The 21621-nt window shown below is 44.5% G+C and overlaps 1 protein-coding gene across 13 annotated transcripts; it reads left to right on the plus strand.

The window, feature by feature from the left end:
* Window positions 1-1383: 1383 nt before the first annotated feature.
* On the plus strand, window positions 1384-20843 carry LOC118887845 (zinc finger protein 705A-like). Of its 13 annotated transcripts, none has more exons than XM_036838704.1 (10): window positions 1384-1799; window positions 4758-4911; window positions 8409-8478; window positions 8824-9111; window positions 9373-9443; window positions 14843-14928; window positions 17266-17392; window positions 18100-18195; window positions 18689-18765; window positions 19226-20818. In XM_036838704.1, the coding sequence occupies exons 6-10, from the start codon at window positions 14917-14919 to the stop codon at window positions 19874-19876; spliced, it is 963 nt and encodes a 320-aa protein (XP_036694599.1). In that variant the 5' UTR covers window positions 1384-1799; window positions 4758-4911; window positions 8409-8478; window positions 8824-9111; window positions 9373-9443; window positions 14843-14916; the 3' UTR covers window positions 19877-20818. The 13 variants fall into 13 exon arrangements, 10 of the variants coding, with proteins under 10 accessions (XP_036694599.1, XP_036694597.1, XP_036694596.1 ...); XM_036838699.1 differs by lacking the exon at window positions 8409-8478 and adding an exon at window positions 13882-13891 and having other exon boundaries at window positions 1575-1799; XM_036838700.1 differs by lacking the exon at window positions 8409-8478 and adding an exon at window positions 14500-14626 and having other exon boundaries at window positions 1575-1799.
* The last annotated feature ends 778 nt before the right edge of the window (window positions 20844-21621 follow it).

Raw genomic sequence — 21621 nt, forward strand, 5'->3', positions numbered from 1 at the left:
GGGCGGGGCTTCCCCACCTCTTCCCCCCATATGAGCCCCAAGGTGTTCACTGTTGCCCTGCCTAAGAGAATGTTAGCTTCTAGAAGTTAAATCCACTTGAGTCCATATATCTAATATTAAAAACAAACAAACTTAAAAGTTGAAGAAACTTGTATTAGTCACAGGAAAACCAGATGGGTTTTTCTATGGAAATAATCTTTTGAGAAATTGCTGCAGCATGAATAGCTGGAAATCAGTCTTGCCAAATTCCCTCCAGCGTGAACTTCAGAATTTTCAAAGAAAATAGAAGAGATTTTAACTCACATATTTCACATTAAAAATATTAAGGGTATAAGTGAGGCAACTGAAATTTGAAAATACAGTTTTACTATACTTTCTGATGTTCACATGAGAGAATAGATATTCCAGTCAAAGGTATCTGGGAGTAATAAAAATCGATTTTTCACTAGTTAAAAGCAAAATCCACGTATCTCCTAAAAAGCACACTTTTTACAAGCCTCATTATCCATACTTGACACAAAACATTCAGAAATGGAAAATGAGGGGACTTCCCTGGTGGCGCAGTGGTTAAGAATCCGCCTGCCAATGCAGGAGACACGGGTTCGAGCCCTGGTCCGGGAAGATCCCACATGCCACGGAGCAACTAAGCCCGGGTGCCACAACTACTGAGCCTGCGCTCTAGAGCCAGTGAGCCACAACTCCTGAAGCCTTCGTGCCACAACTATTGAAGCCCGCGCGCCTAGAGCCCGTGCTCCGCAACAAGAGAAGCCACCGCAATGAGAAGCACGCGCAGTGCAACGAAGAGTAGCCCCCGATCGCCCCAGCTAGAGAAAGCCCGCGCACAGCAACGAAGACCCAGTGCAGCCAAAAATTTTTTAAAAAAGGAAATAGAAAACGAAAACGTAGATTAAAATATCTCATTTTGGGACTTCCCTGGTGGGCCAGTGGTAAAGACTCTGCCTTCCAATGCAGGGGATGCCACAACTACTGAGCTCGCGTGCCTCAACTAGAGAGCCCACGCCGCAATGAATGGTCCCGCAGGCTGCAACTAAGACCCAACACAGCCAAAAATAACAATAAATAAATAAAATATTTAAAATAAAATATCTCATTTTTCAAATTAAAAACACTTTTAAAACAATAAATAAAAAATACTTTCAGGTAACTGCGGTAATAAAGAAAACTCTGAAATTACAATATATTAAGACAATAAGGACTTAAGCAATGTGTAGGATGTCATTCACATGTCTCAAAGGTATCACAGGACTCACAGGACACGCTCCCAAAAGGGATTTTTGACTTAAATCATCTTCTATTTTTTGAGAAGGAAAGATCTCCGCATTCAGCACAAGTGGCCTCCCAACTCTAAGCTCTTACCTTAAAGCACCGTCAACATCTAACTTGAAGGAAGGTGTGCGCTGCGCCCCTCGCCAGACGCGGGACTCCCTCCCGCCCACGCGGAGAGTCAGCGTCCGTGCGCGGCGGTACCCCCCGACCGGAAACGCCCTGGGGGCGGGGCGGAGGGCGCAGGTCACGGCCCCACGCAAGCCCCTCCTCCCTGGCCCCGCCCCCGAGCTCGCAATTTCCGGCCGACCCGGAAGCAGCTCTTCTGGCTCGAAGGCCCGTTACCTGGCTTGAGTTTCAGTGTTTCTCGTTCAAACTCGCTCTTGGATGCCCTGAGCGCCGCGTCCTCCACACCCGGAGTCCGGGGCCCCTCGACCGCTACCGTCGCCGCCCGCGGGGAGCCCCGCCTAGTCGGGGGGAGCTCTGCTGCCGGGGCCGGACCTGAATCTGTTCCGGTAAAACCGCTGCGCGGCTGGTGCTCGCCCCGACCTTTCTGCCCCGGTTCTTTTCACCGTCTCCGCTCCCCAGCCCGCGCCTTGTCAGGTCCCTCTCGGTGTGTGTTCTCCGGCCTTCGAGGCGGCGTCGGGCCGTCCCGCCTCCTCCCGACCCTGCGTTCTGCAGCCCCCTGTCCTCTCCTGAGCTGCGTCCCCATCCTGGCTTCATTCTGGGGCCCAGCCCTGCTGCTCCCCAGGCGTTCCCGTCACAGTCACCTCTACGGAGAGGCCCCTGAGCCCAGTGCTGGGGCGTTCACCCGTCCCCGCCCCGTGCCACCCCGCGGTCTCGAATCCCATCTCACCGGCCGTGCCTGCAGGGTGTGTTTACATTCCCGGGGCCGCCCTGGAAAGCGTGCTCTTGCTGTGCAGGGGCTGCTGCATTCAATTCCTGCGACTGCAGAGGTGCGGCAGGGGGATGACGGGGAAGGAGCGAGATCAAGGGAGAACCCGGGAGACAGAGTGAGATAGAAAAAGCAGGGGCGAATGGAGGTTGGGGGAGTGGGCCCCACGGGCTTGAAAAGACCCGGTAAGAGTGAAGGAGAATGACCTGGGCAGCAGGGGGATAAATGAAAATGGACAGAAAGAGGATCAGCAGAGAGATGGCAGAGGGCAGAGAGGAGGAGGGAGTTGCGAGCGCCAGGAGCAGCGGGGGCAAGAGAAAGGCACCCCCGGATTCATTAGTTTTGTTTTTAAATTTCCAACTTTCAGTCCCGTTTACAGGTATTGTGTCAGATTCCGATGATGAGGTCTCAGTGGTTTTCCAACCTTCATCACATGTTGAAAATATTCTTCAGTGCTTAGCAAGTAATTTTACACTAATTCCGTGTGTTCTTACTAAGGATATCGGTAATTTTCTATGTCAACAGTCAAAACCTAGATTAACCACTTAGTCTGATATTCAACATCTTTATCCCCTTATATGAGCTTTTAACTTAGTAGGCTGTGAACTGAAGTTTCCAGGCAAGTATATATTGCCTTTGTCGTGTCTCTGAAAGTGATCAAGGGTGAGGTGGATTGTCCTCGGAAGTAGTTGGAAGAGAGCCCTTCTGTTCATGGTGAATAAATTGCTGAGCTGTTTCCATTGCTGACCTCCTTTCGTGTTTTCCAGTGCTACTAATTAGGTCTTCTTAAGATCATAAATTTTTTTTTATATTTTATTTTTGCCTGCGTTGGGTCTTCGTTGCTGCGCGCGGGCTTTCTCTAGTTGCGCCGAGCGGGGGCTACTCTTCGTTGCGGTGCGCGGGCTTCTCATTGCGGTGGCTTCTCGTTGCGGAGCATGGGCTCTAGACGTACGGGCTCAGTAGTTGTGGCTCGCGGGCTTCAGTAGTTGTGGCACGCGGGCTCAGTAGTTGTGGCTCACGGGCTGTAGAGCGCAGGCTCAGTAGTTGTGGCGCACGGGCTTAGTTGCTCTGTGGCATGTGGGATCTTCCTGGACCAGGGCTTGAACCCATGTCCCCTGCATTGGCAGGTGGATTCTTAACCACTGCGCCACCAGGGAAGTCCAATGTCATTTTTTGATGGTTTTAATATGATATTCTGGAAAAGAGGAGTTAAATACTTGAGATTATTGTGATTAAAATCGTGAAAGGAAGTGGCTCTTGCTCAGGAATAGGAAATGTGACTTTTAGGGGCAGGCAGGGGTGAGAAGGGCAAGCCCTGCACTGTCTCATCCAGGCCGTGTCATTCCTGTGAGGACAGTGCTGGTTCCTCTCCGCTGGCCTTTCCTGCTGACCCCCTTGCCTGCTCCAACACAACAGGGAGTCACGAGGCTACTCGACAAGGGAGGGCCCGGACTTCACAAACTAAGCTAAGATCAAAAGTCTGTCTCCAATGAGGAGGGAGAAGAGGGCACTTGACTCTGAAGGGAGCCGGAAGAGCGAGCAAGAATGCTGCTGTCGAGGGTCAAGGAGCCAGGAATGGGAGGGAGACTGGGAAGCCCAGGAGCGGGAGGGAGGGAAACGTCTCCCCATCCTCACCTGAGGTGACCCTGTGCTCAGCAGGTACAGGAGGAGACCGTGGGGTCTGTGACAAAGGCTCACACACTCACTGCTGCCACGGAATATGTGGGCTTCCGTAGGATGGGAGGGTGTTCTGAAGAAATGGGCAGAAACACCCATCTGCCGGTCTCCTGTTTAACGCTTCTGAGTGCCTGTGGTTTCACTGGCAGCAGGGGACGGTCTGTGCCACTTAGTGAGCCCCTCCTGTGTGTGGCTCAGTACAGGGAGGGGTATGAGAGGCACACCCTCCGCACCGAGGGAGGATCGCAAGGCTGATCTTGGCTGAGAAAGAAGCTTTCCACGTGTCTTTATTAATTCCTTGATTTGACCGTCAAAACTTTAATTGATTTCTGTCAAATAATCTGTTTCTTCATTTTATTCTTTAATCTTTTGTTTCTTTTATCTTCTTAATTTGTAACAACTTGAAATGTCAACTCACTTCTGTTTCCTTTTACTTTCTCTTGGTTTATAAAGTTGAACAAGCCCTCTCTGCTTCTATTAAGTGTGTTTAAGGTTAAACACTTTTTCCAGGTAACAGCTGTGGCCCTATTCTATGGAGTTGATATGTTCATTCTTCATGGTGATGATGACTCGAATTGGCAATGGTCATTGGATTGTATTGTAACCCTGTTGTTTAAACTGTCATTGTCTTTCAGGTTGTTAGTTTTGTTTGTACTACCTGATTATTGTTTATTTTCATTTTCATTTTACTGTGGTAAGCATATGTGGCCTATCTGATATATTCTCTTTTGCATTTAGCTAAAATGTTCTCTGTGGCTAATTACAAAGTCAAATTTGACGCGTGCACTGCATGTACAGAAGTCTCTACATTGGAATAAATGGGGATAAAAAGTCTCTACGTTTTGGATGTACACACGTATACACACACGTTCATTAAAGTACGTGTATATGTGTCTTCCAGGGACTCTGACCTCCTGGGAAGAAGGCCAGACTCAGGGACCATGCCCTGCCCACCAGCCCTCCAAAGCTCCACCTACTCTGAACAAGGAGACTAGAGCACTTTCTCAGCCCCGTCTTGCTGCACTTTCTGCCATGCTCCCCCCTACAGCCTAGAGGTACGTGTCATTACTTTGGGATCTTGCTTCCGAGCCTGGGACTGTTGGTGGGCGACTGGACGGCCCCTCCCTGCCCTCCTGCGCTCGCAGGGCTGTAGAGCAGCATGAGCAGTTGCCTGGTTCTGGGCAGCTTAGAAGGTCCTGCACGGCCTCCAGGCAGCAAGGGCCTCCTCTTCAGCTTTCCACGCTTCTTCTCCTGGGCCTATTCCAGGGCCTCCGAGGGGTCGTAGGAAATTTTTCACTGAGCCTGGCCAGCCATGGACTCCCTCCCCAGGCCCTGCAGGCAGGCGCAAATGGTTGCTGGCCCCCAAGATGACTTCGAATGTTTTCTAGAGGCTCAGGCAGGCCAGAATGTCCTCGTCTCGTCTCTCCTGTCAGAATGGCCACTCCAGGCCCCCTGAAGCAAACTTGGGAATTTGTGGGCACCCGTTTCTGGAAAGGGCTCTGGGGGTGACTTGAAAGCAACTGTGTGTTTGTGTTTTGTGGAACCCTCTGTAGTCCGCTTCGGTAGACTCGATACCCTGCGTGGATAGAGAGAGCTGATTCAGTGGTTTTTAACAAGAGGGATAAATCATAATTGTTGTAATAAGTACAATCACGGTGATTAACATCAGTAATGATAATGGTCTTTATGACAAGAGCAGTAAGAAGAAGAAACTGAAGGAGATGGGAGAATAGACTGCAGACCTCAGTGAATGAGTGATCAGATACCCAGTAGGACTTGGGGTGGTTCGAATCAGAGTCCTAGGTCTGCTCCTTGAAACGTGTTCTCTGAAGGTGAAGGACACGCAGCAAAAGAGAAAAAGAAACACCGGAAGTGGGGCATAGGTGAAAGCAAGGGCTCCTAGGAGATCATCTGCAGGGGAGACTTTCCAGGAAGGGAGGAGCCCAGGTCCAGGGCCTCCCTGCCGCCCCATCGCATCCCCTGGACGTCTGGCAGGAGTGGGGGCCTCCCTGGAAGGCAGGGAGCCCTGCTCCCCTACAAGGCACATTACGCCCCAGCACTCTCAGCCCTGAGTGCTGGCTGCCTGGCTGCCATCTGCCCTTCCTGGGCCCCTCAGCATCTGTCGACCTCTGTTCCAGTGTCTCTGCCTGGGGCTGCTGGAAGGTGTCATCTCCCTTCCTCTGGCTGGCAGGAAGCCTGGGAGCAAAACACCAGATGAAAAAGGGGGCAATAATTATGAACAAATCAGAGGATGGGAAAGATTTTTAATCATATGAGTACTTACAGACACTCAAAAAAAACAATTCAGAGCCAGAGCTAGATCCCATTCTACCTGGAATAGACTTTATGAAGAACTCCGTGAGATCCTCCACGACAGAAGGATGGTTTAAGGGAAGATGCGGTAACATGGCACTCTGTGGTCAAGAAGATAAAGTTGAGCCAGAGACTCTTCTTAAAAATGCCATGAAATTTGGTGTAACTACAGAAAGCAGGAAGTTCATATTAACTTGCTGTAAAAACTCCTCCAAAACAGGCATAGCATATGAACACTCATCACCCAGAAGTGCTCAGAGAAATGGATGTACCTCTGTAATATATGAAGGTGCACAGACATATAGATATGGACACAGGGGAATAGCTCTCTATATGACATGGGAGGGCAAAGTATTGAAACAATGATACAATAATGTAAACATGCCTTGGTTAATCTTCTCTGACTGGTAACATTAACAAAGTGAAAAATCCTACTTCATATGATGAAAGAAAACTGGATTCTCATACGTTGCAGATAGAACAAAAGTGTGCTACATTTGGGGGTTAGCCACCAGGCACTATCTGTTCACTTCTAAAATACACACGAGCCCACAACTAGAATGCATCTTCTGCCAATCTCCCTCACAGTAATAAACTCATTATTAATTAAGAATGCCAAGTAAAGACATTCATGTTGACATCCCTGTAAGAGGCAGGAGAAACCAACTTAAAATCAAGCAGTGAGCAAATGGTTGATTAATTTGAGGTTCACTCCTGTATTGGAACAATAGAGAAATTTAAGGAATAAATTCTGTCTCTGGCAGAACACTCAGAGAGCATTCCAGCCTAATTTTTTTTTATCGTGATAAAATACACATAGCATTTACCATCTTAACCATTTTACGTGTACAGTTCAGTGGTGTTAAGTGGTATTACGTTTATTTATACTGTTGTCCAAACTGTCACCACCATCCATTTCTAGAATTCTTTTCATTCTGCAAAACTGAAACTAAATCCATTAAACAGTATATAGCTTCCTGTTCCCTCCTTCCCCGTCTCCTGTCAACCATCATTCTACATTCTGTCTCTGCTATACTATATTGTTCTATGTATTCCTTTTTTTGTATGTTTTAATACTTCTTTATTGAATTAAATTATAACATTATTTTTGTTATATCATTTCCTTTGTTATCTTTACCATTAACATGGATTTTATAGGTTGACATGTCTTTCACATCTTTCAGTTTCTCTCTAATCCTTTCAGTAGTTTTTACTTAATCCTTACTTACTTCTTTTTTCTTTTGCTGATTTTAAAGCCTGTCATCCATGTAAATTAATGACTTTTTAGCATTGTCATTTTCCTTTCTCTTATCTCCCACTGTGGTCTTTTCTCTTAAATTATTAATAAATCTTAACTTATTTTACTTTGGAAGTTTTGGAGCTCTGTCAAGTCATTTTTCTTTCTTCTGTTGTCTTATAATCTCTTACTTTCATTTTTGTAATTATGCTTTGAAGTTCTGTTAAGGTTTTTAATAGTTTATAGTCTGTTCATTACTAAAATTATTGGATAATTTTTTAACATTATTTATTTTTGGCTGCACTGGGTCTTCCTTGCTGCGTGCGGGCTTTCTCTAGTTGTGGCGAGTGGGGGCTACTCTTCGATGTGGTGCGCACGCTTCTCATTGCGGTGGCTTCTCTTGTTGCAGAGCACAGGCTCTAGGTGCACGGGCTCAGTAGTTGTGGCTCGTGGGCTCTAGAGCACAGGCTCAGTAGTTGTGGCACACGGGCTTAGTGGCTCCGTGGCACGTGGGATCTTACCGGACCGGGGCTCGAACCCGTGTCCCCTGCATTGGCAGGTGGATTCTTAACCACTGCACCACCAGAGAAGCCCCGGGATAATTTTTAAATAATGTCTTGCTCCAAGGCATAGGGTTCCTTGAATATTAATATTCAATTTTTTTTTATCCCAACCTCTCTTAGGCTTTAGCCTTTTAATAGTTACTGCTTTGGTTATTTTTTCCAAGTTATTTTCATTGAGTTGAGTTCTCCTTAAGCCACATCAGTTCATGGTGATAGTTTGGGAGAGAATAGCAGGAACTCCTCCTGGCTCAAAGAAATGACTTTAACATAGGACATTTGGAAAGTTTGTGGGACCTGGTTGAGGTTTTCCATAATCTAAGAAAGATTAGCTCCTGAGGGGCTGCTTTTTTTTTAGCTTTTTGGGTTTTTGGGGGGTTTTTTAATTTTTGAATTTCATTTTATTTATTTTTTTATACTGAGGGGCTGCTTTTATTTACAGTTCTCATCCACTCATGACCTTCTTTGATGCCTTCTATTTGGAAGTGTGGGCAAAGCACAGTGATACCTAGGTACATTCCTTCCCACTCACAGGGCTGTTCTGTTTCATGTGCATAGTGGTTCCCTGGATGTCCCTGTATGTCCTTAGAAGAAAAATCCTCAAGGTAAAAAAAATTATTTTATGTTTCAATTTAAATCTGCCCTGAAGTCAAAACCTAACATAATCCCACGGACAATGCCTTATTAGTCTTCCTCGATTTTCCTTCCTTGTCCTTGGATCCTCCCATATGCTCTTGATAAGTCAGTAGGTAAATCATACTTATGGAGTGTCTTCTGGACATTGTGAACTGTCCTAGATATTGACTACCTTTCCCCAGTTATCAGATCCTTGCATTAATCTGGGGTTTTTCTTTCAGATCTGATTGAAAGTACTCTCCTCCCTGCTGGGTGACTCACAGAGGAAAATAAGAGGAAACAGTGCCCAGAATCCAGCTATCACGCCACCCACCCACCCACAGACATTTAAATAACCCTCCAGATCCTCAGTCCCCTCAGCTCACCCTAGAAGATTCCAGTTCCTCATCAGAGTGCGTGCATACAGCGGGCAGAGAGCAAAACTCGAGAACCACCCTGGCACTACTTGTCTCTGTGATGCCGAAGACATTCTCCTTCCTGTGTGTTACAGAGAAGATTCAAATTTCCAGGTAGGGACCAGTGTCTGGAGGAGGGGCGTCCTCACTATTCTGAAGATCAGGTACCTCAAAGCTTGGGGTAGAGGCAGGTGTTTGAGGGGTGTAGAACACAGGACCCAGTCCAAGTGCACTAAAACAGAAACATTGGGATAAGAGCTTAGGGCACAACTGGAGCAGGGCTTCCAACCACTTTCTGGCCTTGTGGTCACGGAGGAGGACAGCAGGGCCTCGGAGGGGAAACCACGGGCTCGCGTCAGTTTTCTCTCTCTGCAGAGTTTGTAAGCTTTGGAAGATGCTAGCTGAACATTCTGCACTATGGAGATGTGTACCTGACACCTTACAGGGTACGTATGGCCTCTGTTTGGGAAAATACTTGAGGGTCTCTCCTGTAAACGGGGCATGGCAGTTCTTACACAGAACCCATGCTGGGCTCCTTGGAGCGGGTATATATGACGGCTCAGTGGAGCTTTGATATTGTCCAGGGGCCTGAATATCTGTCATTCCACTCCCTGATTCAGGTTGAAGGCAGTTGATTTTTGTCGTTTGATCATCGGAATGCTTGGGTGTTGCAGGGAGAGGCCCCGGTTGTCAGGCATCTCTTCCAGAGACACGTGAGAACAGGGTTACAGTCACTGAGTGCGGGGCTCTACGTGATCTGAAGCATAAAGCCTTCTGAAATCATTCCAGCTTTAATTAAGGAAGCTGGGAAGAGGTGCCCTCACCAAACTGAACTCTAGTTGCATGTTCTATACTTGAGGAAATTCCCAATCCCCAAACTTCCCCAATCCTCACAAGTGTAGAACTATACAACTGTGAAATTTCAGAGTCACGGATCTTCAAGGGAAGTGACTTCTCTCCACTGCTTTTCTAACACAGCCTTGTCCTGGACCCTCTCCTTTCCTTCCAAGGCAGGCAGATGATGAACCTGCCCAGGCTGCAGGCTCTGTGTTTCCTGGAGTTGGTGGACATTCCGCTAGTGCCTGACTAGGGGCTCATGATGGCTCTCTCTGAAGTTGATTGACTCCACAGCCTAAAACTGGTGAACTCCTTCTCATCAGGTGGATTCCTGCAGGCAGTAGTAGCCCAGCATCTTCAGAAGCTCAGTATGAGAGTGGGCTCCACAACCAAAGTATTGTCTCAACTAGAAAGGATGGATTCCCTGCTATAACTGGAACTAAAATATTCCTCCCACCACTGAAGACTTCGTCTCTGCCTCTAACATTCTCTCTGTTTGCCTCAGAATGCCAGGTTCCAAGTCCTCCGGCTCCCGGAAGTCCACACCTCAGACCAGGGGAGGGAGGAGGCCAGGGCTCCTCTGCAGGAGGTGCTGCTCCTCTGTGTGGTCACCTCCAATTCCAGGCAACACTCATCCACCAAGTGGTGGAAGCGATAGCCCAGTGTGACTCAGGCCTCCTCCTCACCGTCCTCACCTACACACCCTGCGTCATTTCTGTCCGTCCCCTCACTGCTGAATGGTTATCCCTCTGGGGTTCCAATTTTTCAGAGGCATTTTAAACCATGAGAGGACATAACTCACATTAAACTGTGGTCAGGGAACAGACTTTTGAGCCAGATACACGTGAGCGTGAAACATAGTTCAACCAATTATATGCTGTGTAGTTTTTGTTAAGTCACATGCATCCTATCCAGGTTGGTTTCATGAAAGGAAAAGTGACAATAATAATGGCAAACGAGGGAATTCCCTGGCGGTCCAGTGGTTAGGACTCTGCACTCTCACTGCCGAGGGCCCAAGTTCGGTCCCTGGTCGGGGAACTGAGATCCCACAAGCCGCACGTGCTGCGGCCAGAAAAAAAGAAAAAATAATAATAAGGCAAATGAATAAATGGCAAGATTATAAGAATACTCCTGTTACCTAATATGTGATCAATATTGATGACATGTTTGGGTAGAGGGCTTTAGATCTTCCATAAGAGTTATCCATAGACTTTGTTGTCTGTACTTTCTGCTCAGTTTGCTTTGAACCTGAAACAACTCTAAAAAAATAAAGCATTTTTAGAAAAAGAATGAAAGGATATCATCTGTTTTCCTTAATTCCATATATGTGATTTACCTAATCAGTGAGAAAATATTTGATTAAAAAGGCATGCCTTGATTAGATCTACATTGACTTGGCATCCAAATTAATCAGGGTGTGTCTTTTGATTTACATGATTGATGAGAGTATCAGCTGCTTATAAAGAGGGATTGCCATCAAAAGCTGATTTATCTAGAGAGAGAAACTCTTGAGTTCCCTTGGGTGGTGACTGCATCCTCAATAAAGAGTTGGCTTCTTTGGCTTTTCCATGGGTTTGGGTAAGTAGTAGAGAGAATTTTTATCAGGAAAGACAGACTCCGTTATTTCAGAAGAGTTTATAATCAGGAAATGATGGTTTACATGAGTGCAGCCACTTGGGGGCAAGTTTCCTTACTGTGGACATAGAGTTTCTCTGTATTTATAATTCATATGTAATGGTCAGAGGTGAACTTGCCTAATCTTACCATGCATAGGTAGATTTAGACCACTGGGAGGGCAGAGTATAAATAAATATCTAATGACTAATTAGGTGAATGGCCTCAAGGAGTGGTAGAGTTCTGTGTAAATTGGGGCAGAGGGGAAGGGAAAGGTTTAAGTTGGTTGGAGTTTAGTGAAAGTCTCCTGCTAGTTGAGATTTAAACTGATGCTGACATAAAATGTGTATGGGTGGAAATGAAGGTTGATGCCACTCCCCAGTGTAGAGATAGCAGCATGTGTGTGGGCTCAGCCGGGTTATGCACACATCAATGCCAGGATGTCTGGTGGAGCCGTTAACTAAGATTGAAGACTAGAGGAGGAGTGATTTTTGTATTTGGAGGGGCAGAAGTATTGTCCTGAGAAATATTTCGTTTCAGGTGTATGTAAGTTTGCAAGGAGAGATGATAGCGCAGAAATGGAATCCAGACAAGAAGTTGGTCATTTTCAACAGAGATAGCAGTAGAAGAAATTAGAGCAATTGAATAAATGGGTGAGAGGAGAACAGGAGCTCCCATTAGGTCTTGAGACGCTCCAATAGGACCGAGGAATTCTTTGTAGAGGACTGGGAGAAGGACTGATAACAGAGTAGATTGAAAACAGGAGAATGAGGTGTCAGTTTAGGCTAGGAAGAAGTTCCAAAAAGGAGGTCAAGTTTCAACTTTTGTTTTCAGGGAAGAATCTATCTGCAGGGAGATACTTGGTGATATTAACAATATGTATGCATAAGATAATCATTGAGGGTCTTTGCAGGTCAAGGGAGAGGAGGACATGAGGGCTGATGGCTGTACTTCCAGCTTGATGGTGAAGGGAGGATAGATGGGCAGGGACCTGAGAAAAAATAGGTTCAGAGGAGATTTTTGCTTCAAGTTAAAAGAGACATAATGAGCTTAACTGGTGAGGGGACTGATGGACAGGTTTCTGGTAAAGGAGAACAAGAAAACAGGAGAGAAAGGAGTTCAGCTGGAGACGCTAGACTTAGCTAGTGGCAGCATGACCCGTCAATTTGAAGGGAGAAAAGGAGTAACCCAGGGGTAGGAATGTAGGAGTATCTGTAGCTGTCGTGATGGGGAACCGAGTTACTTTGTCACATCATGTAATCCGTCTGTGTTATGACCTGAATTGTGTGCCCCCAAAAGTCAAATATTGAAGCCGTCCTCAGACCTCAGAGTGTGATGGTATTTGGAGATGAGGCCTTAAAAGCGGTGATTAAGTTAAAATGAGGTTCTTAGGGTGGGCCCTAATCCAATTTGGCTGGTGTCTTTGCAAGAAGAGGAGATTATGGCACAGACATGTCCAGTGGGAAGACCATGTGAAGACACAGGGAGAAGACAGCCATCCAGAAGCTAAGAAGGGCGGCCTCGGAAGAGACCAACCCTGGCTTCACTTTGATTTCGGACTTAGAGCCTCCAGAACTGTGAGAAAATAAATTTGTTTAAGCCACCCAGTCTGTGATACTTTGTTACAACAGCCTTAGCAAACTAATACAATATGTGTAGTAGGAAATAACCTCATCTTTTGAAATGTGAAGATTGTGTAGATTCAAAAGTCATGGTGACAATTTGAAATATTTATGGAGCAAATATTTGAAATATTTATGTTTTTGCAAAACACAGTAGAGTTGCCAGATATATTTGAAAACAACTAGGAGTAGTGATTCTGTGTTTAGACAGGGGTCGACTTAGTAGTAGTGTGTGTCGGATGCAGTCATGGAAAAGGCAGGTACGAGGAGTCACCTGCTATTGGGATTTTGATGGGGAAATCCGGTTAATAGTCCAAGGGACATAGAAAATGTTCTGGTCTTGGTAAGTGCCTGTTGAGTAAGTGTGGATTAAACTGAGCAGAAAAAATGTAGAGAGATGTAGCTTGATGTTTGAGAAGTGAAATAAGTACATTGGGGGTCCCCATGTGGCAGAGGACCTGAGTTTGGGGTATCAGAAGGCAGAGGGGTTGTAGTTACAGGTTGGGGCTCCTGATTAATGTCAGACGTGATATTCCAGGTAAAACCTGGATGTGGTGTGTATTGCGTAAGGAATATGAGCATAGGAGATAGGCAGAACAAAATTAAAATGATAGACGTGTTACTTCTAGCTGTGACTTTGTTATATGATTAAATTTTTGGACCTCTTCTGTGTATGTCATTTGTTATATTGGTAAACTAAAATCGCCAGGTTTATTTTAAGGCCTAAATGAGTGAATATACGTAAATATCCAAGCACTAAGTCATGTTTGATACAAACTTTTTTTTTTTTTTTTCTTTTTCTGGACCTCAGGTACAAATGGGTGAGTTAATCCTACTTTTGTTTATGATGCATTATCATCATTTTCCCATGAAATATATCTAGTTATTGGTATTTTAGGGGAGCATTTACACTTTATAAATGCCTTCTCTGTGTGTCTCTTGCACACATTTGTGTGCCTACATATATATATATATGCATGTACACATACGTGTGTTTGTGTATGATGAAATGCAGGGATATTGCAGCTAATGAAGATTAATGCAGAACAGGATTTCAAGGATTTCAGCTACCCCTTTACTAAGATAATCAGATGGAGTTAACTAGATTTCCTCGTAAACCCTTGCCATCCTTGACACAGAGGGCTCAGACAGTCCATGACCGTAACACTATGACTCGTGTGCTCCTGCTACCTTCTGGAGCAGGTGATGTTAAGGACTAGGCTGGCAGGGTGGGTGCCACGGTCCCTCCAAGTAAAATAAGCTCTTAAGTTAACGCCCTCAAAAAACAGACTTCTAGTTGATTGACTTCCAGGTCCTTGGGGGTCAGATCCAACAGAGTTAAGGGAGCACTGCCATGAATGCTGGGGAACCACTGCCAGTGTGTAAGTCAGAATAATGAAATCTGAGAACTCCCTGTGTTTACCTGCAGGTGGGAACCAAAATCTACGTGCAGCGTGGGTCAGGGGTCACTGGTTTGGAGTCAGGGAGAGAACTGCATAACTGGGTACCACAGGCTAATTAACATATGAAGCTCAATACTTTCCATGTTCTTGTCTGTAAGTTATTTGTGTTTTTACTTTTTAAATTAACAAACACAGTTAAAGTCTTCTTACTTTTGACCCTGGGAGAGGAGTAGAGGCCTCTGTGTGTTTCCAGTAGAGTGTGCACTGCATGTTTGTTGGTTAGACTGGGCGTCACACCCAGGTGAAGGTTTGGGGCTTCATGAACGTGTGCACAGGACTGGAGTCTCACGGCTTCTTCTCCATCCTCAGCTCTGCCTGCTTAGTGCTTGGACTGTCTGTGAGTGAAAACCCAAGAAAGACTGCTCGCAGCTGAGTTACTGACAATGCAGCCATTGGTGAGTAAGCAGTGCCTCTTTCTGCTGGAATTGTACACACTGCTGCTGACAGCGGATGGGCAGGTTTCTCTTACTTGCGTGGATGTTCTAAGTGCAGTCAAGAAACATGCAGGGGTCTGAGCTCCAGTGAAGTTTCCCCAGGACTCTGGGATGGTTGTCATGGGTCAAGAACTCCTTAATAACCAGTATCCTTCCTAACATCACACTCTTTTATTCCAGCCTCCGCTAAGCTTGTGTATTTACAGAAGAGGTGAGAGAAGTTTTCTTTCTCTAATCTGTCCATGGTCTCATTGGGGAATAATTTACTCGTTAATCACGTTATTGGCTATCGTGGTCTAAGGTTGTGGTGAACAGAGATGAGGGAGGAGGAGAACATTGCAGCCCAGTAGGGAGGCCGAGGTCTTATCAGGTGAGTTCAGTCAGTCCTGTCTTCACAGGTCCTGGGTGCGGGCTGTGAGCTGTGAAGGGACCCCGAGAGAAGTTGAGGCCAAAGCAGGCATGAGGAATCATTCATTTATTTTTTTCCAATTTTAAAGTTTTGATAGAATATATTTGCTCTTTCAGGAACTTCTTAAAAAGAAAATTAACCCCTTTTTTCATTTTTAGTAACTGGAATTAATGTATAGGGAGTATTATTTGCTTAATTGTGGCTCCATATTCAGGAGGAATAGAGTAAAATTTAAGACCCTGTGGAAAGATTTGAAGAACTAGATAGACCAAAACCAGTCAAGAGGCTTCTGTTATCCTTTAGCAGAGAGACAAGCTAAAGAGGCGACAGTGAGGACTGGTGTTTGAGGTCCCAGAAAAAATTGAGAGTGGGGGTCCTGCCACCACAGGGACGGGTCAGGCTGGGTCTGTTCTTCAGCACAGCCACCCCAGAGTCCCCCGGCTTGTGTGCTGAACCATCTCACCTCATACCTTCTTATGAACACCCAAGTTCTGTGGAGTTCAGCGAGACCACGCCTGTTGACACCAAGTCCTGTATGAAACTTGTTCATTTCTGAATAATGCTGGAGATGGTTTCAAGGTTCTCGGACATTTTAATAAGTAATAGATTGAGGCTTGTATTTAATACATGTTTACTTAGGTAGGAAGAACTTCATCCATTAGTTCATTGGATCTTTCAATACTCATAACAGGTTATGAAACCATTTAATAGATGAGTCTGAAGTTCATTTAGGGGAATGATACAACTACAGTTATGGTTTAAAAGTGGCAAATCATAGTTATTGTTTGCCTTGGATGTGTCAATAAGTTATTTGAAATTAATCAGGAAGAGTTTTATGAATTTTCAAATGCAGCTCTTTTTTTTTTTTTTAAACATCTTTATTGAAGTATAATTGCTTTACAATGGTGTGTTAGTTTCTGCTTTATAACAAACTGAATCAGTTATACATATACATATGTTCCCATATCTCTTCCCTCTTGCATCTCCCTCCCTCCCACCCTCCCCATCCCACCCCTCTAGGTGGTCACAAAGCACCGAGCTGATCTCCCTGTGCTATGCGGCTGCTTCCCACTAGCTATCTATTTTACATTTGGTAGTGTATATATGTCCATGACACTCTCTCACCCTGTCACATCTCACCCCTCCCCCTCCCCATATCCTCAAGTCCATTCTCTAGTAGGTCTGTGTCTTTATTCCCATCTGGCCACTAGGTTCTTCATGACCTTTTTTTTTCCCTTAGATTCCATATATATATGTTAGCATACTGTATTTGTTTTTCTCTTTCTGACTTACTTCACTCTGTGTGACAGACTCTAACTCCATCCACCTCATTACAAATACCTCCATTTCATTTCTTTTTATGGCTGAGTAATATTCCATTGTATATATGTGCCACATCATCTTTATCCATTCATCCGATGATGGACACTTAGGTTGCTTCCATGTCCTGGCTATTGTAAATAGAGCTGCAATGAACATTTTGGTACATGACTCTTTTTGAATTATGGTTTTCTCAGGGTATATGCCCAGTAGTGGGATTGCTGGGTCATATGGTAGTTCTATTCAAATGCAGCTTTTAATCACATGTCTGAACTCACAATTACCAGTTTTTTTTGGGAAATTTTCCAGGTTTTTTTTATTACACCACACTTCGTGTGATATTCCTTTATAATAAAGTTTTATTAATTCAGACTGTGTATATCTCTGTGATGTATTGAAAAGCAGATGCCAGCTCAGCACTGAGAATGAACTGATGGGAACCCCAAACTCAGTTTGATCTTTCTGTACACCCAGCTTCTCCACCCCTCCCCTCAGTGCTGCCATATCAACCCTCCTGCTCTGGACATTAGTAGGGGCTGCTCTGTCTGAACCACAATATCCATGTTTAGGAATCAGTGACGTTTGAAGATGTAGCGATCAGCTTCACCCAGGAAGAGTGGGCCCTGCTGGACACATCCCAGAGAAAGCTGTTCAGAGATGTGATGCTGGAGAACATCAGTCATCTGGTCTCTGTGGGTGAGTCTGTCAACATTTATGTATGTATGCAGGTAGGTGGGTAAGTAGGTTAGTAGGTAGGTAGGTATTCATTGATTCAGTCAATAAGTATCTAGAACAGCTTCTGCATACTCACTCCACTCCCCGTCCTAATTCTTTCATAGACCTTATAACTACATGAGAGAAAGTTGTTTAATATATTACTTACATCTAGTTTGTCACCCCACTAAAATGTAGTCTTGACCACAATTTAATGTCTTCCTTGCTTTAACACTCAGAGCAGACCCAGGAACTCAGTGAATGTTTTTGAATGCATAAATAAATTGATTAAATATTTTCTAAATATTCTGCTCTAGTCACTATTCTGAGGCTTGACAGCAGACTAGAGAAAATAGCAAAACCTTGATTATTCTTGTGGAACTTATGTTTACTGGTGTCTGTTTGAAAATAATATTCAACCGACTGTGGAGACATTTCATTTCTCCATTTTTTAAAAGGCTGAGGATTCTGTGTTCTGTCTTTGAACTTGGCCATGGACATCAGCATCCAGAGGTCTTCACTATTTTGGTCACATGATCTGTACTTCAGTGTTTTCTCTGCTCATGGTGTTGTTGCCTGGGCTGAACTTCAGTGGTCTCCTTGTTCTTCCTCAGTAGCGTGTCCTGAACTTGATGATGGTGCCCTTTTATTAGCACAGAACTCAAAATCCACCTTTTTTCCATGAACAGGGTATCAGCATTGCAAATCAGATGTGATTTTCCAGCTGGACCGAGGTGAAGAGCTGTGGATTGAAGGAAGAGGATTTTTCCAAAGCCACAGTCCAGGTATGCAGCAGCGGCCTGTGCTTCAGTATGAGGAGGTGCCTAGTCAGTGAGTGAGTATGTACTTAGAAACATCAACTGAAGATTTTGTTAAGTGAGTGAGGTTTTCTAAAACGTAGGTGAACGACATTGGGGCAGAATTCTTTAGATGTTATTATTCCTTACATATTTCAGTCACATTCATGTGTACTCCTGCCATTATCTTTTTTTGGCTTTAGGGAAAGTTAAACTTTCACATGATAACTCTTGTTCTCATCCTCCCCTCTGAAGGTTTTCCCTCTCGCTACCCAACATCTCATCTCCATTTTAATATTTTCATATTTCAGTCCTGAAAATCTTTACTAATTGTCAATGCCCTATAATGTGTTTCTGTTTCCTAGAGTATTCCCTATTGAAGTACCAATTTTTGAAACATACTCATAAAGGTCTTGGAGCTTTTCAACATTCTCATTCCCCTAATGGCATTCTAATTTTTTTTTTTTTCCAATTATTTTAGGCAGGGAAAGTGCCCTTAAAGAAATGTTAGCCACACAGCATATCAGCAGGAAAGACACATCTACAGTCATCCCACTGGTAAGTTTCCTGAGTGTTAACCCTGGTCATCCAAATTAAAGACCTGGCAATGGAATGTTAGTAATTGAGCACAATAGCCTGATTTACATTAAGTTGGGATTAAGCTATTTCTGAGCAAAAAATTATGGGTGGTTTGAATTTAGTGCAGAAATTAACCTGACCTCAAAACCATAACCTCAGACCTTAAAAAAAAAGGGCAACTGCATAAACATTGCTCCTATGCCTAGTCTTTGAAACATATTGCAGTCTTCAAAATTAACCTATAACCTCTGCAGCTGGGAGGCTATAAAGAGAAAGCCTTTGTGTATGCAGGGAGTAACACATCAGGTGTATGCAGGTCATATCAGAAGGATTTTAAATGGAGACTCTCACTGAATGCTTTGTTTTAGATTCGCGTGTAGAGAAAAGAATGTATGTATGTGGACAAACCGTTAATAGCCTTTTATCTCCTTCCCAAAAGCAGGTATCTCACACTCCAGAGGATCCCTTCGAATGTAATGATTTGGGGGAAGATTTCACTCATAGCTCCACACTGAGTCAACATTTCTTAACTCACACAGAAAAGACACCCTATATCAACAAACAGTGTAAAAAATCCCTTAGTGACCAATCATACCTTAATCAACATAAGCAGATTCACACTAGAGGTAAGTCGTGTGAGTGCCATCTGTGCGGGAAAGCCTTCAGTAATTGCTCTAGCCTTAGAAGACACGAGATGACTCACACTGGAGAGAAACCGTATGAATGCCATATCTGTGGGAATGCCTTTATTCAAAGCTCTGACCTTAGAAAACACAATCTAACTCATACTGGAGAGAAACCATATGAATGTCATCTCTGTGGGAAAGCCTTTAGTCAGTCCTCTAACCTCAGACAGCATGAGAGGACGCACACTGGAGAGCAGCCGTATGAATGTCAACTCTGTGGGAAAGCCTTCAGTAAATGTTCTGCTCTTAGACGACATGAGAGAACTCACACTGGAGAGAAACCGTATGAGTGTCATCTTTGTGGCAAATCCTTCAGCCAGTGTTCTGCCCTTAGACGACATGAGGGAACCCACAATGGAGAGAAAATTATGAATGCTTTCAGTAAGTATTCTGACCTCAGATGACATGGTATTATAAATGTAACAGACGTGGACAAGACTTCAACCATAGCTTTAACATTTAAACACACCAGAGGACTCACATCGAAGAAAACGCTGTAATGGGAAGATCCTTCAGTTATCCTTATTCAACTTGACATACGCAAATTTATATGGAAGAGAGTCCATATGTGTGATATTTATATGGCAAAATCTTCAGTCAGTGGTCTGACCATAGATGACATGAGAGAACTCATACTGTCAATAATAACAACAGCTCTAAACTTTAAACACACTAGGGGACTTGCACCAGGGAGAATCCAGGTCTTCAATCAGTGTGAAAATGCTTTCATTTATAATTCGTGGTTAAACAACATGAGCAAACTCCATTTGGGAGAGCCCCTAGGTCTAATCACTGTGAACAAACATTCAGCCAAGCACAGTCTTGATGTGCACGAGAAAACTCAGTGAAGGAATGAATAACCACTACAACAGGAAGTAAGAGGATGAAGGCTCTTAAGGAATACCAAGTAATTCATCCAGGAGAAGTGTTCAATGTAAAATCATGAGAAATCCTTTATTCATAGAGCCACACTTGTGGTACATGTGTGGATTCAGACTATACAAAACATGCTAGTGTCATGAAAGAAGGATGACACTTCAGTGATCTCTCATTTCATAATCAACGTTAAGGTTCTCACACTGAGGAGACAGCAATCCTAAAATCAAAGTGGCAAAAACTTCATCTAGGCTTCACATTCAGAAAAACTAAGTTGAGGGGGTGAAAAACCCTTTAAAAGAGCCTTTAACATACAATTCAGCAAATAATTCAGAATTTTGAGAGAACTATTTATGAAGAAAAACCTGACATATAAATGCAAACAGTAAAGTGATCTGGGAATACCGAATGCAGAATTTTGTAAGAAATTAAATTTTTCCAATAGATTATTATTTGTAAATATTTGAACAATAAAGTCAGTTGCTAAAAAGTCTAGTCTGTTGGTGAAGTTGTAGTTTTCTCCGTGCAGCTGCAAACACACAGATCTGGGTCTGCACTCCATGGCGTGTCAGGGAGACTCGGCCCGACTCTCTTTGTGTCTTCCCTTTCTCCACAGCCCCTTCCACACAGCTCACCTCCACTCATTCCAGCTTCCCACCAACATCAGCTGTCTCCATCTATGCACTGGTGGTGACACAACAGGGACCTTCACCCCACTGGCTGGTTTCTCAATGTGCCATGACCCTGGCCTACCACGTGGACAGTATATGGACGTCTAGTGTAAACCATGGGGTAGTCCCCAGCCTGTCTCTGCCCCTGGGCAGCTCTGTGGGGCCAGAGAGACAGGCAGCTCTGCTGTTCCAGGCCAAGAACACTCCTTGGATTTTGCCGTGAAGCCCCTGAGTTGAGCTAGCTGGGGACAGGAGCTCATTGTACGACGCCATCCCACATCTTATTCAGGTGAGTCCTGAGTTACGCACCTACTTGCTTCCCAAACGGAGCCACTATTGTGCCCTCCCCGCCAACACACACACACACACACACACACACACACACACACACACAGAAGCCCTGAAAAGAAGACCCCAGCAATATAATATCCCCTAACCTATCAGACACCACACAAGCCTGTCTTATTAACTTAATATTCTTTTCCCCAAGCAAAATGAAAGTTCTCTCAAAGCAGGTCTCTCCTGCTTTGCGCCTAGGGCTTGGAAACGCGTTGCCCTTCAACAAACTTCCATACTGAACCTAAACCTCAAGGGAAGTGCTC

Source organism: Balaenoptera musculus, chromosome 21, assembly GCF_009873245.2.
Source record: "Balaenoptera musculus isolate JJ_BM4_2016_0621 chromosome 21, mBalMus1.pri.v3, whole genome shotgun sequence".
Classification (NCBI taxonomy): Eukaryota; Metazoa; Chordata; class Mammalia; order Artiodactyla; family Balaenopteridae; genus Balaenoptera; species Balaenoptera musculus.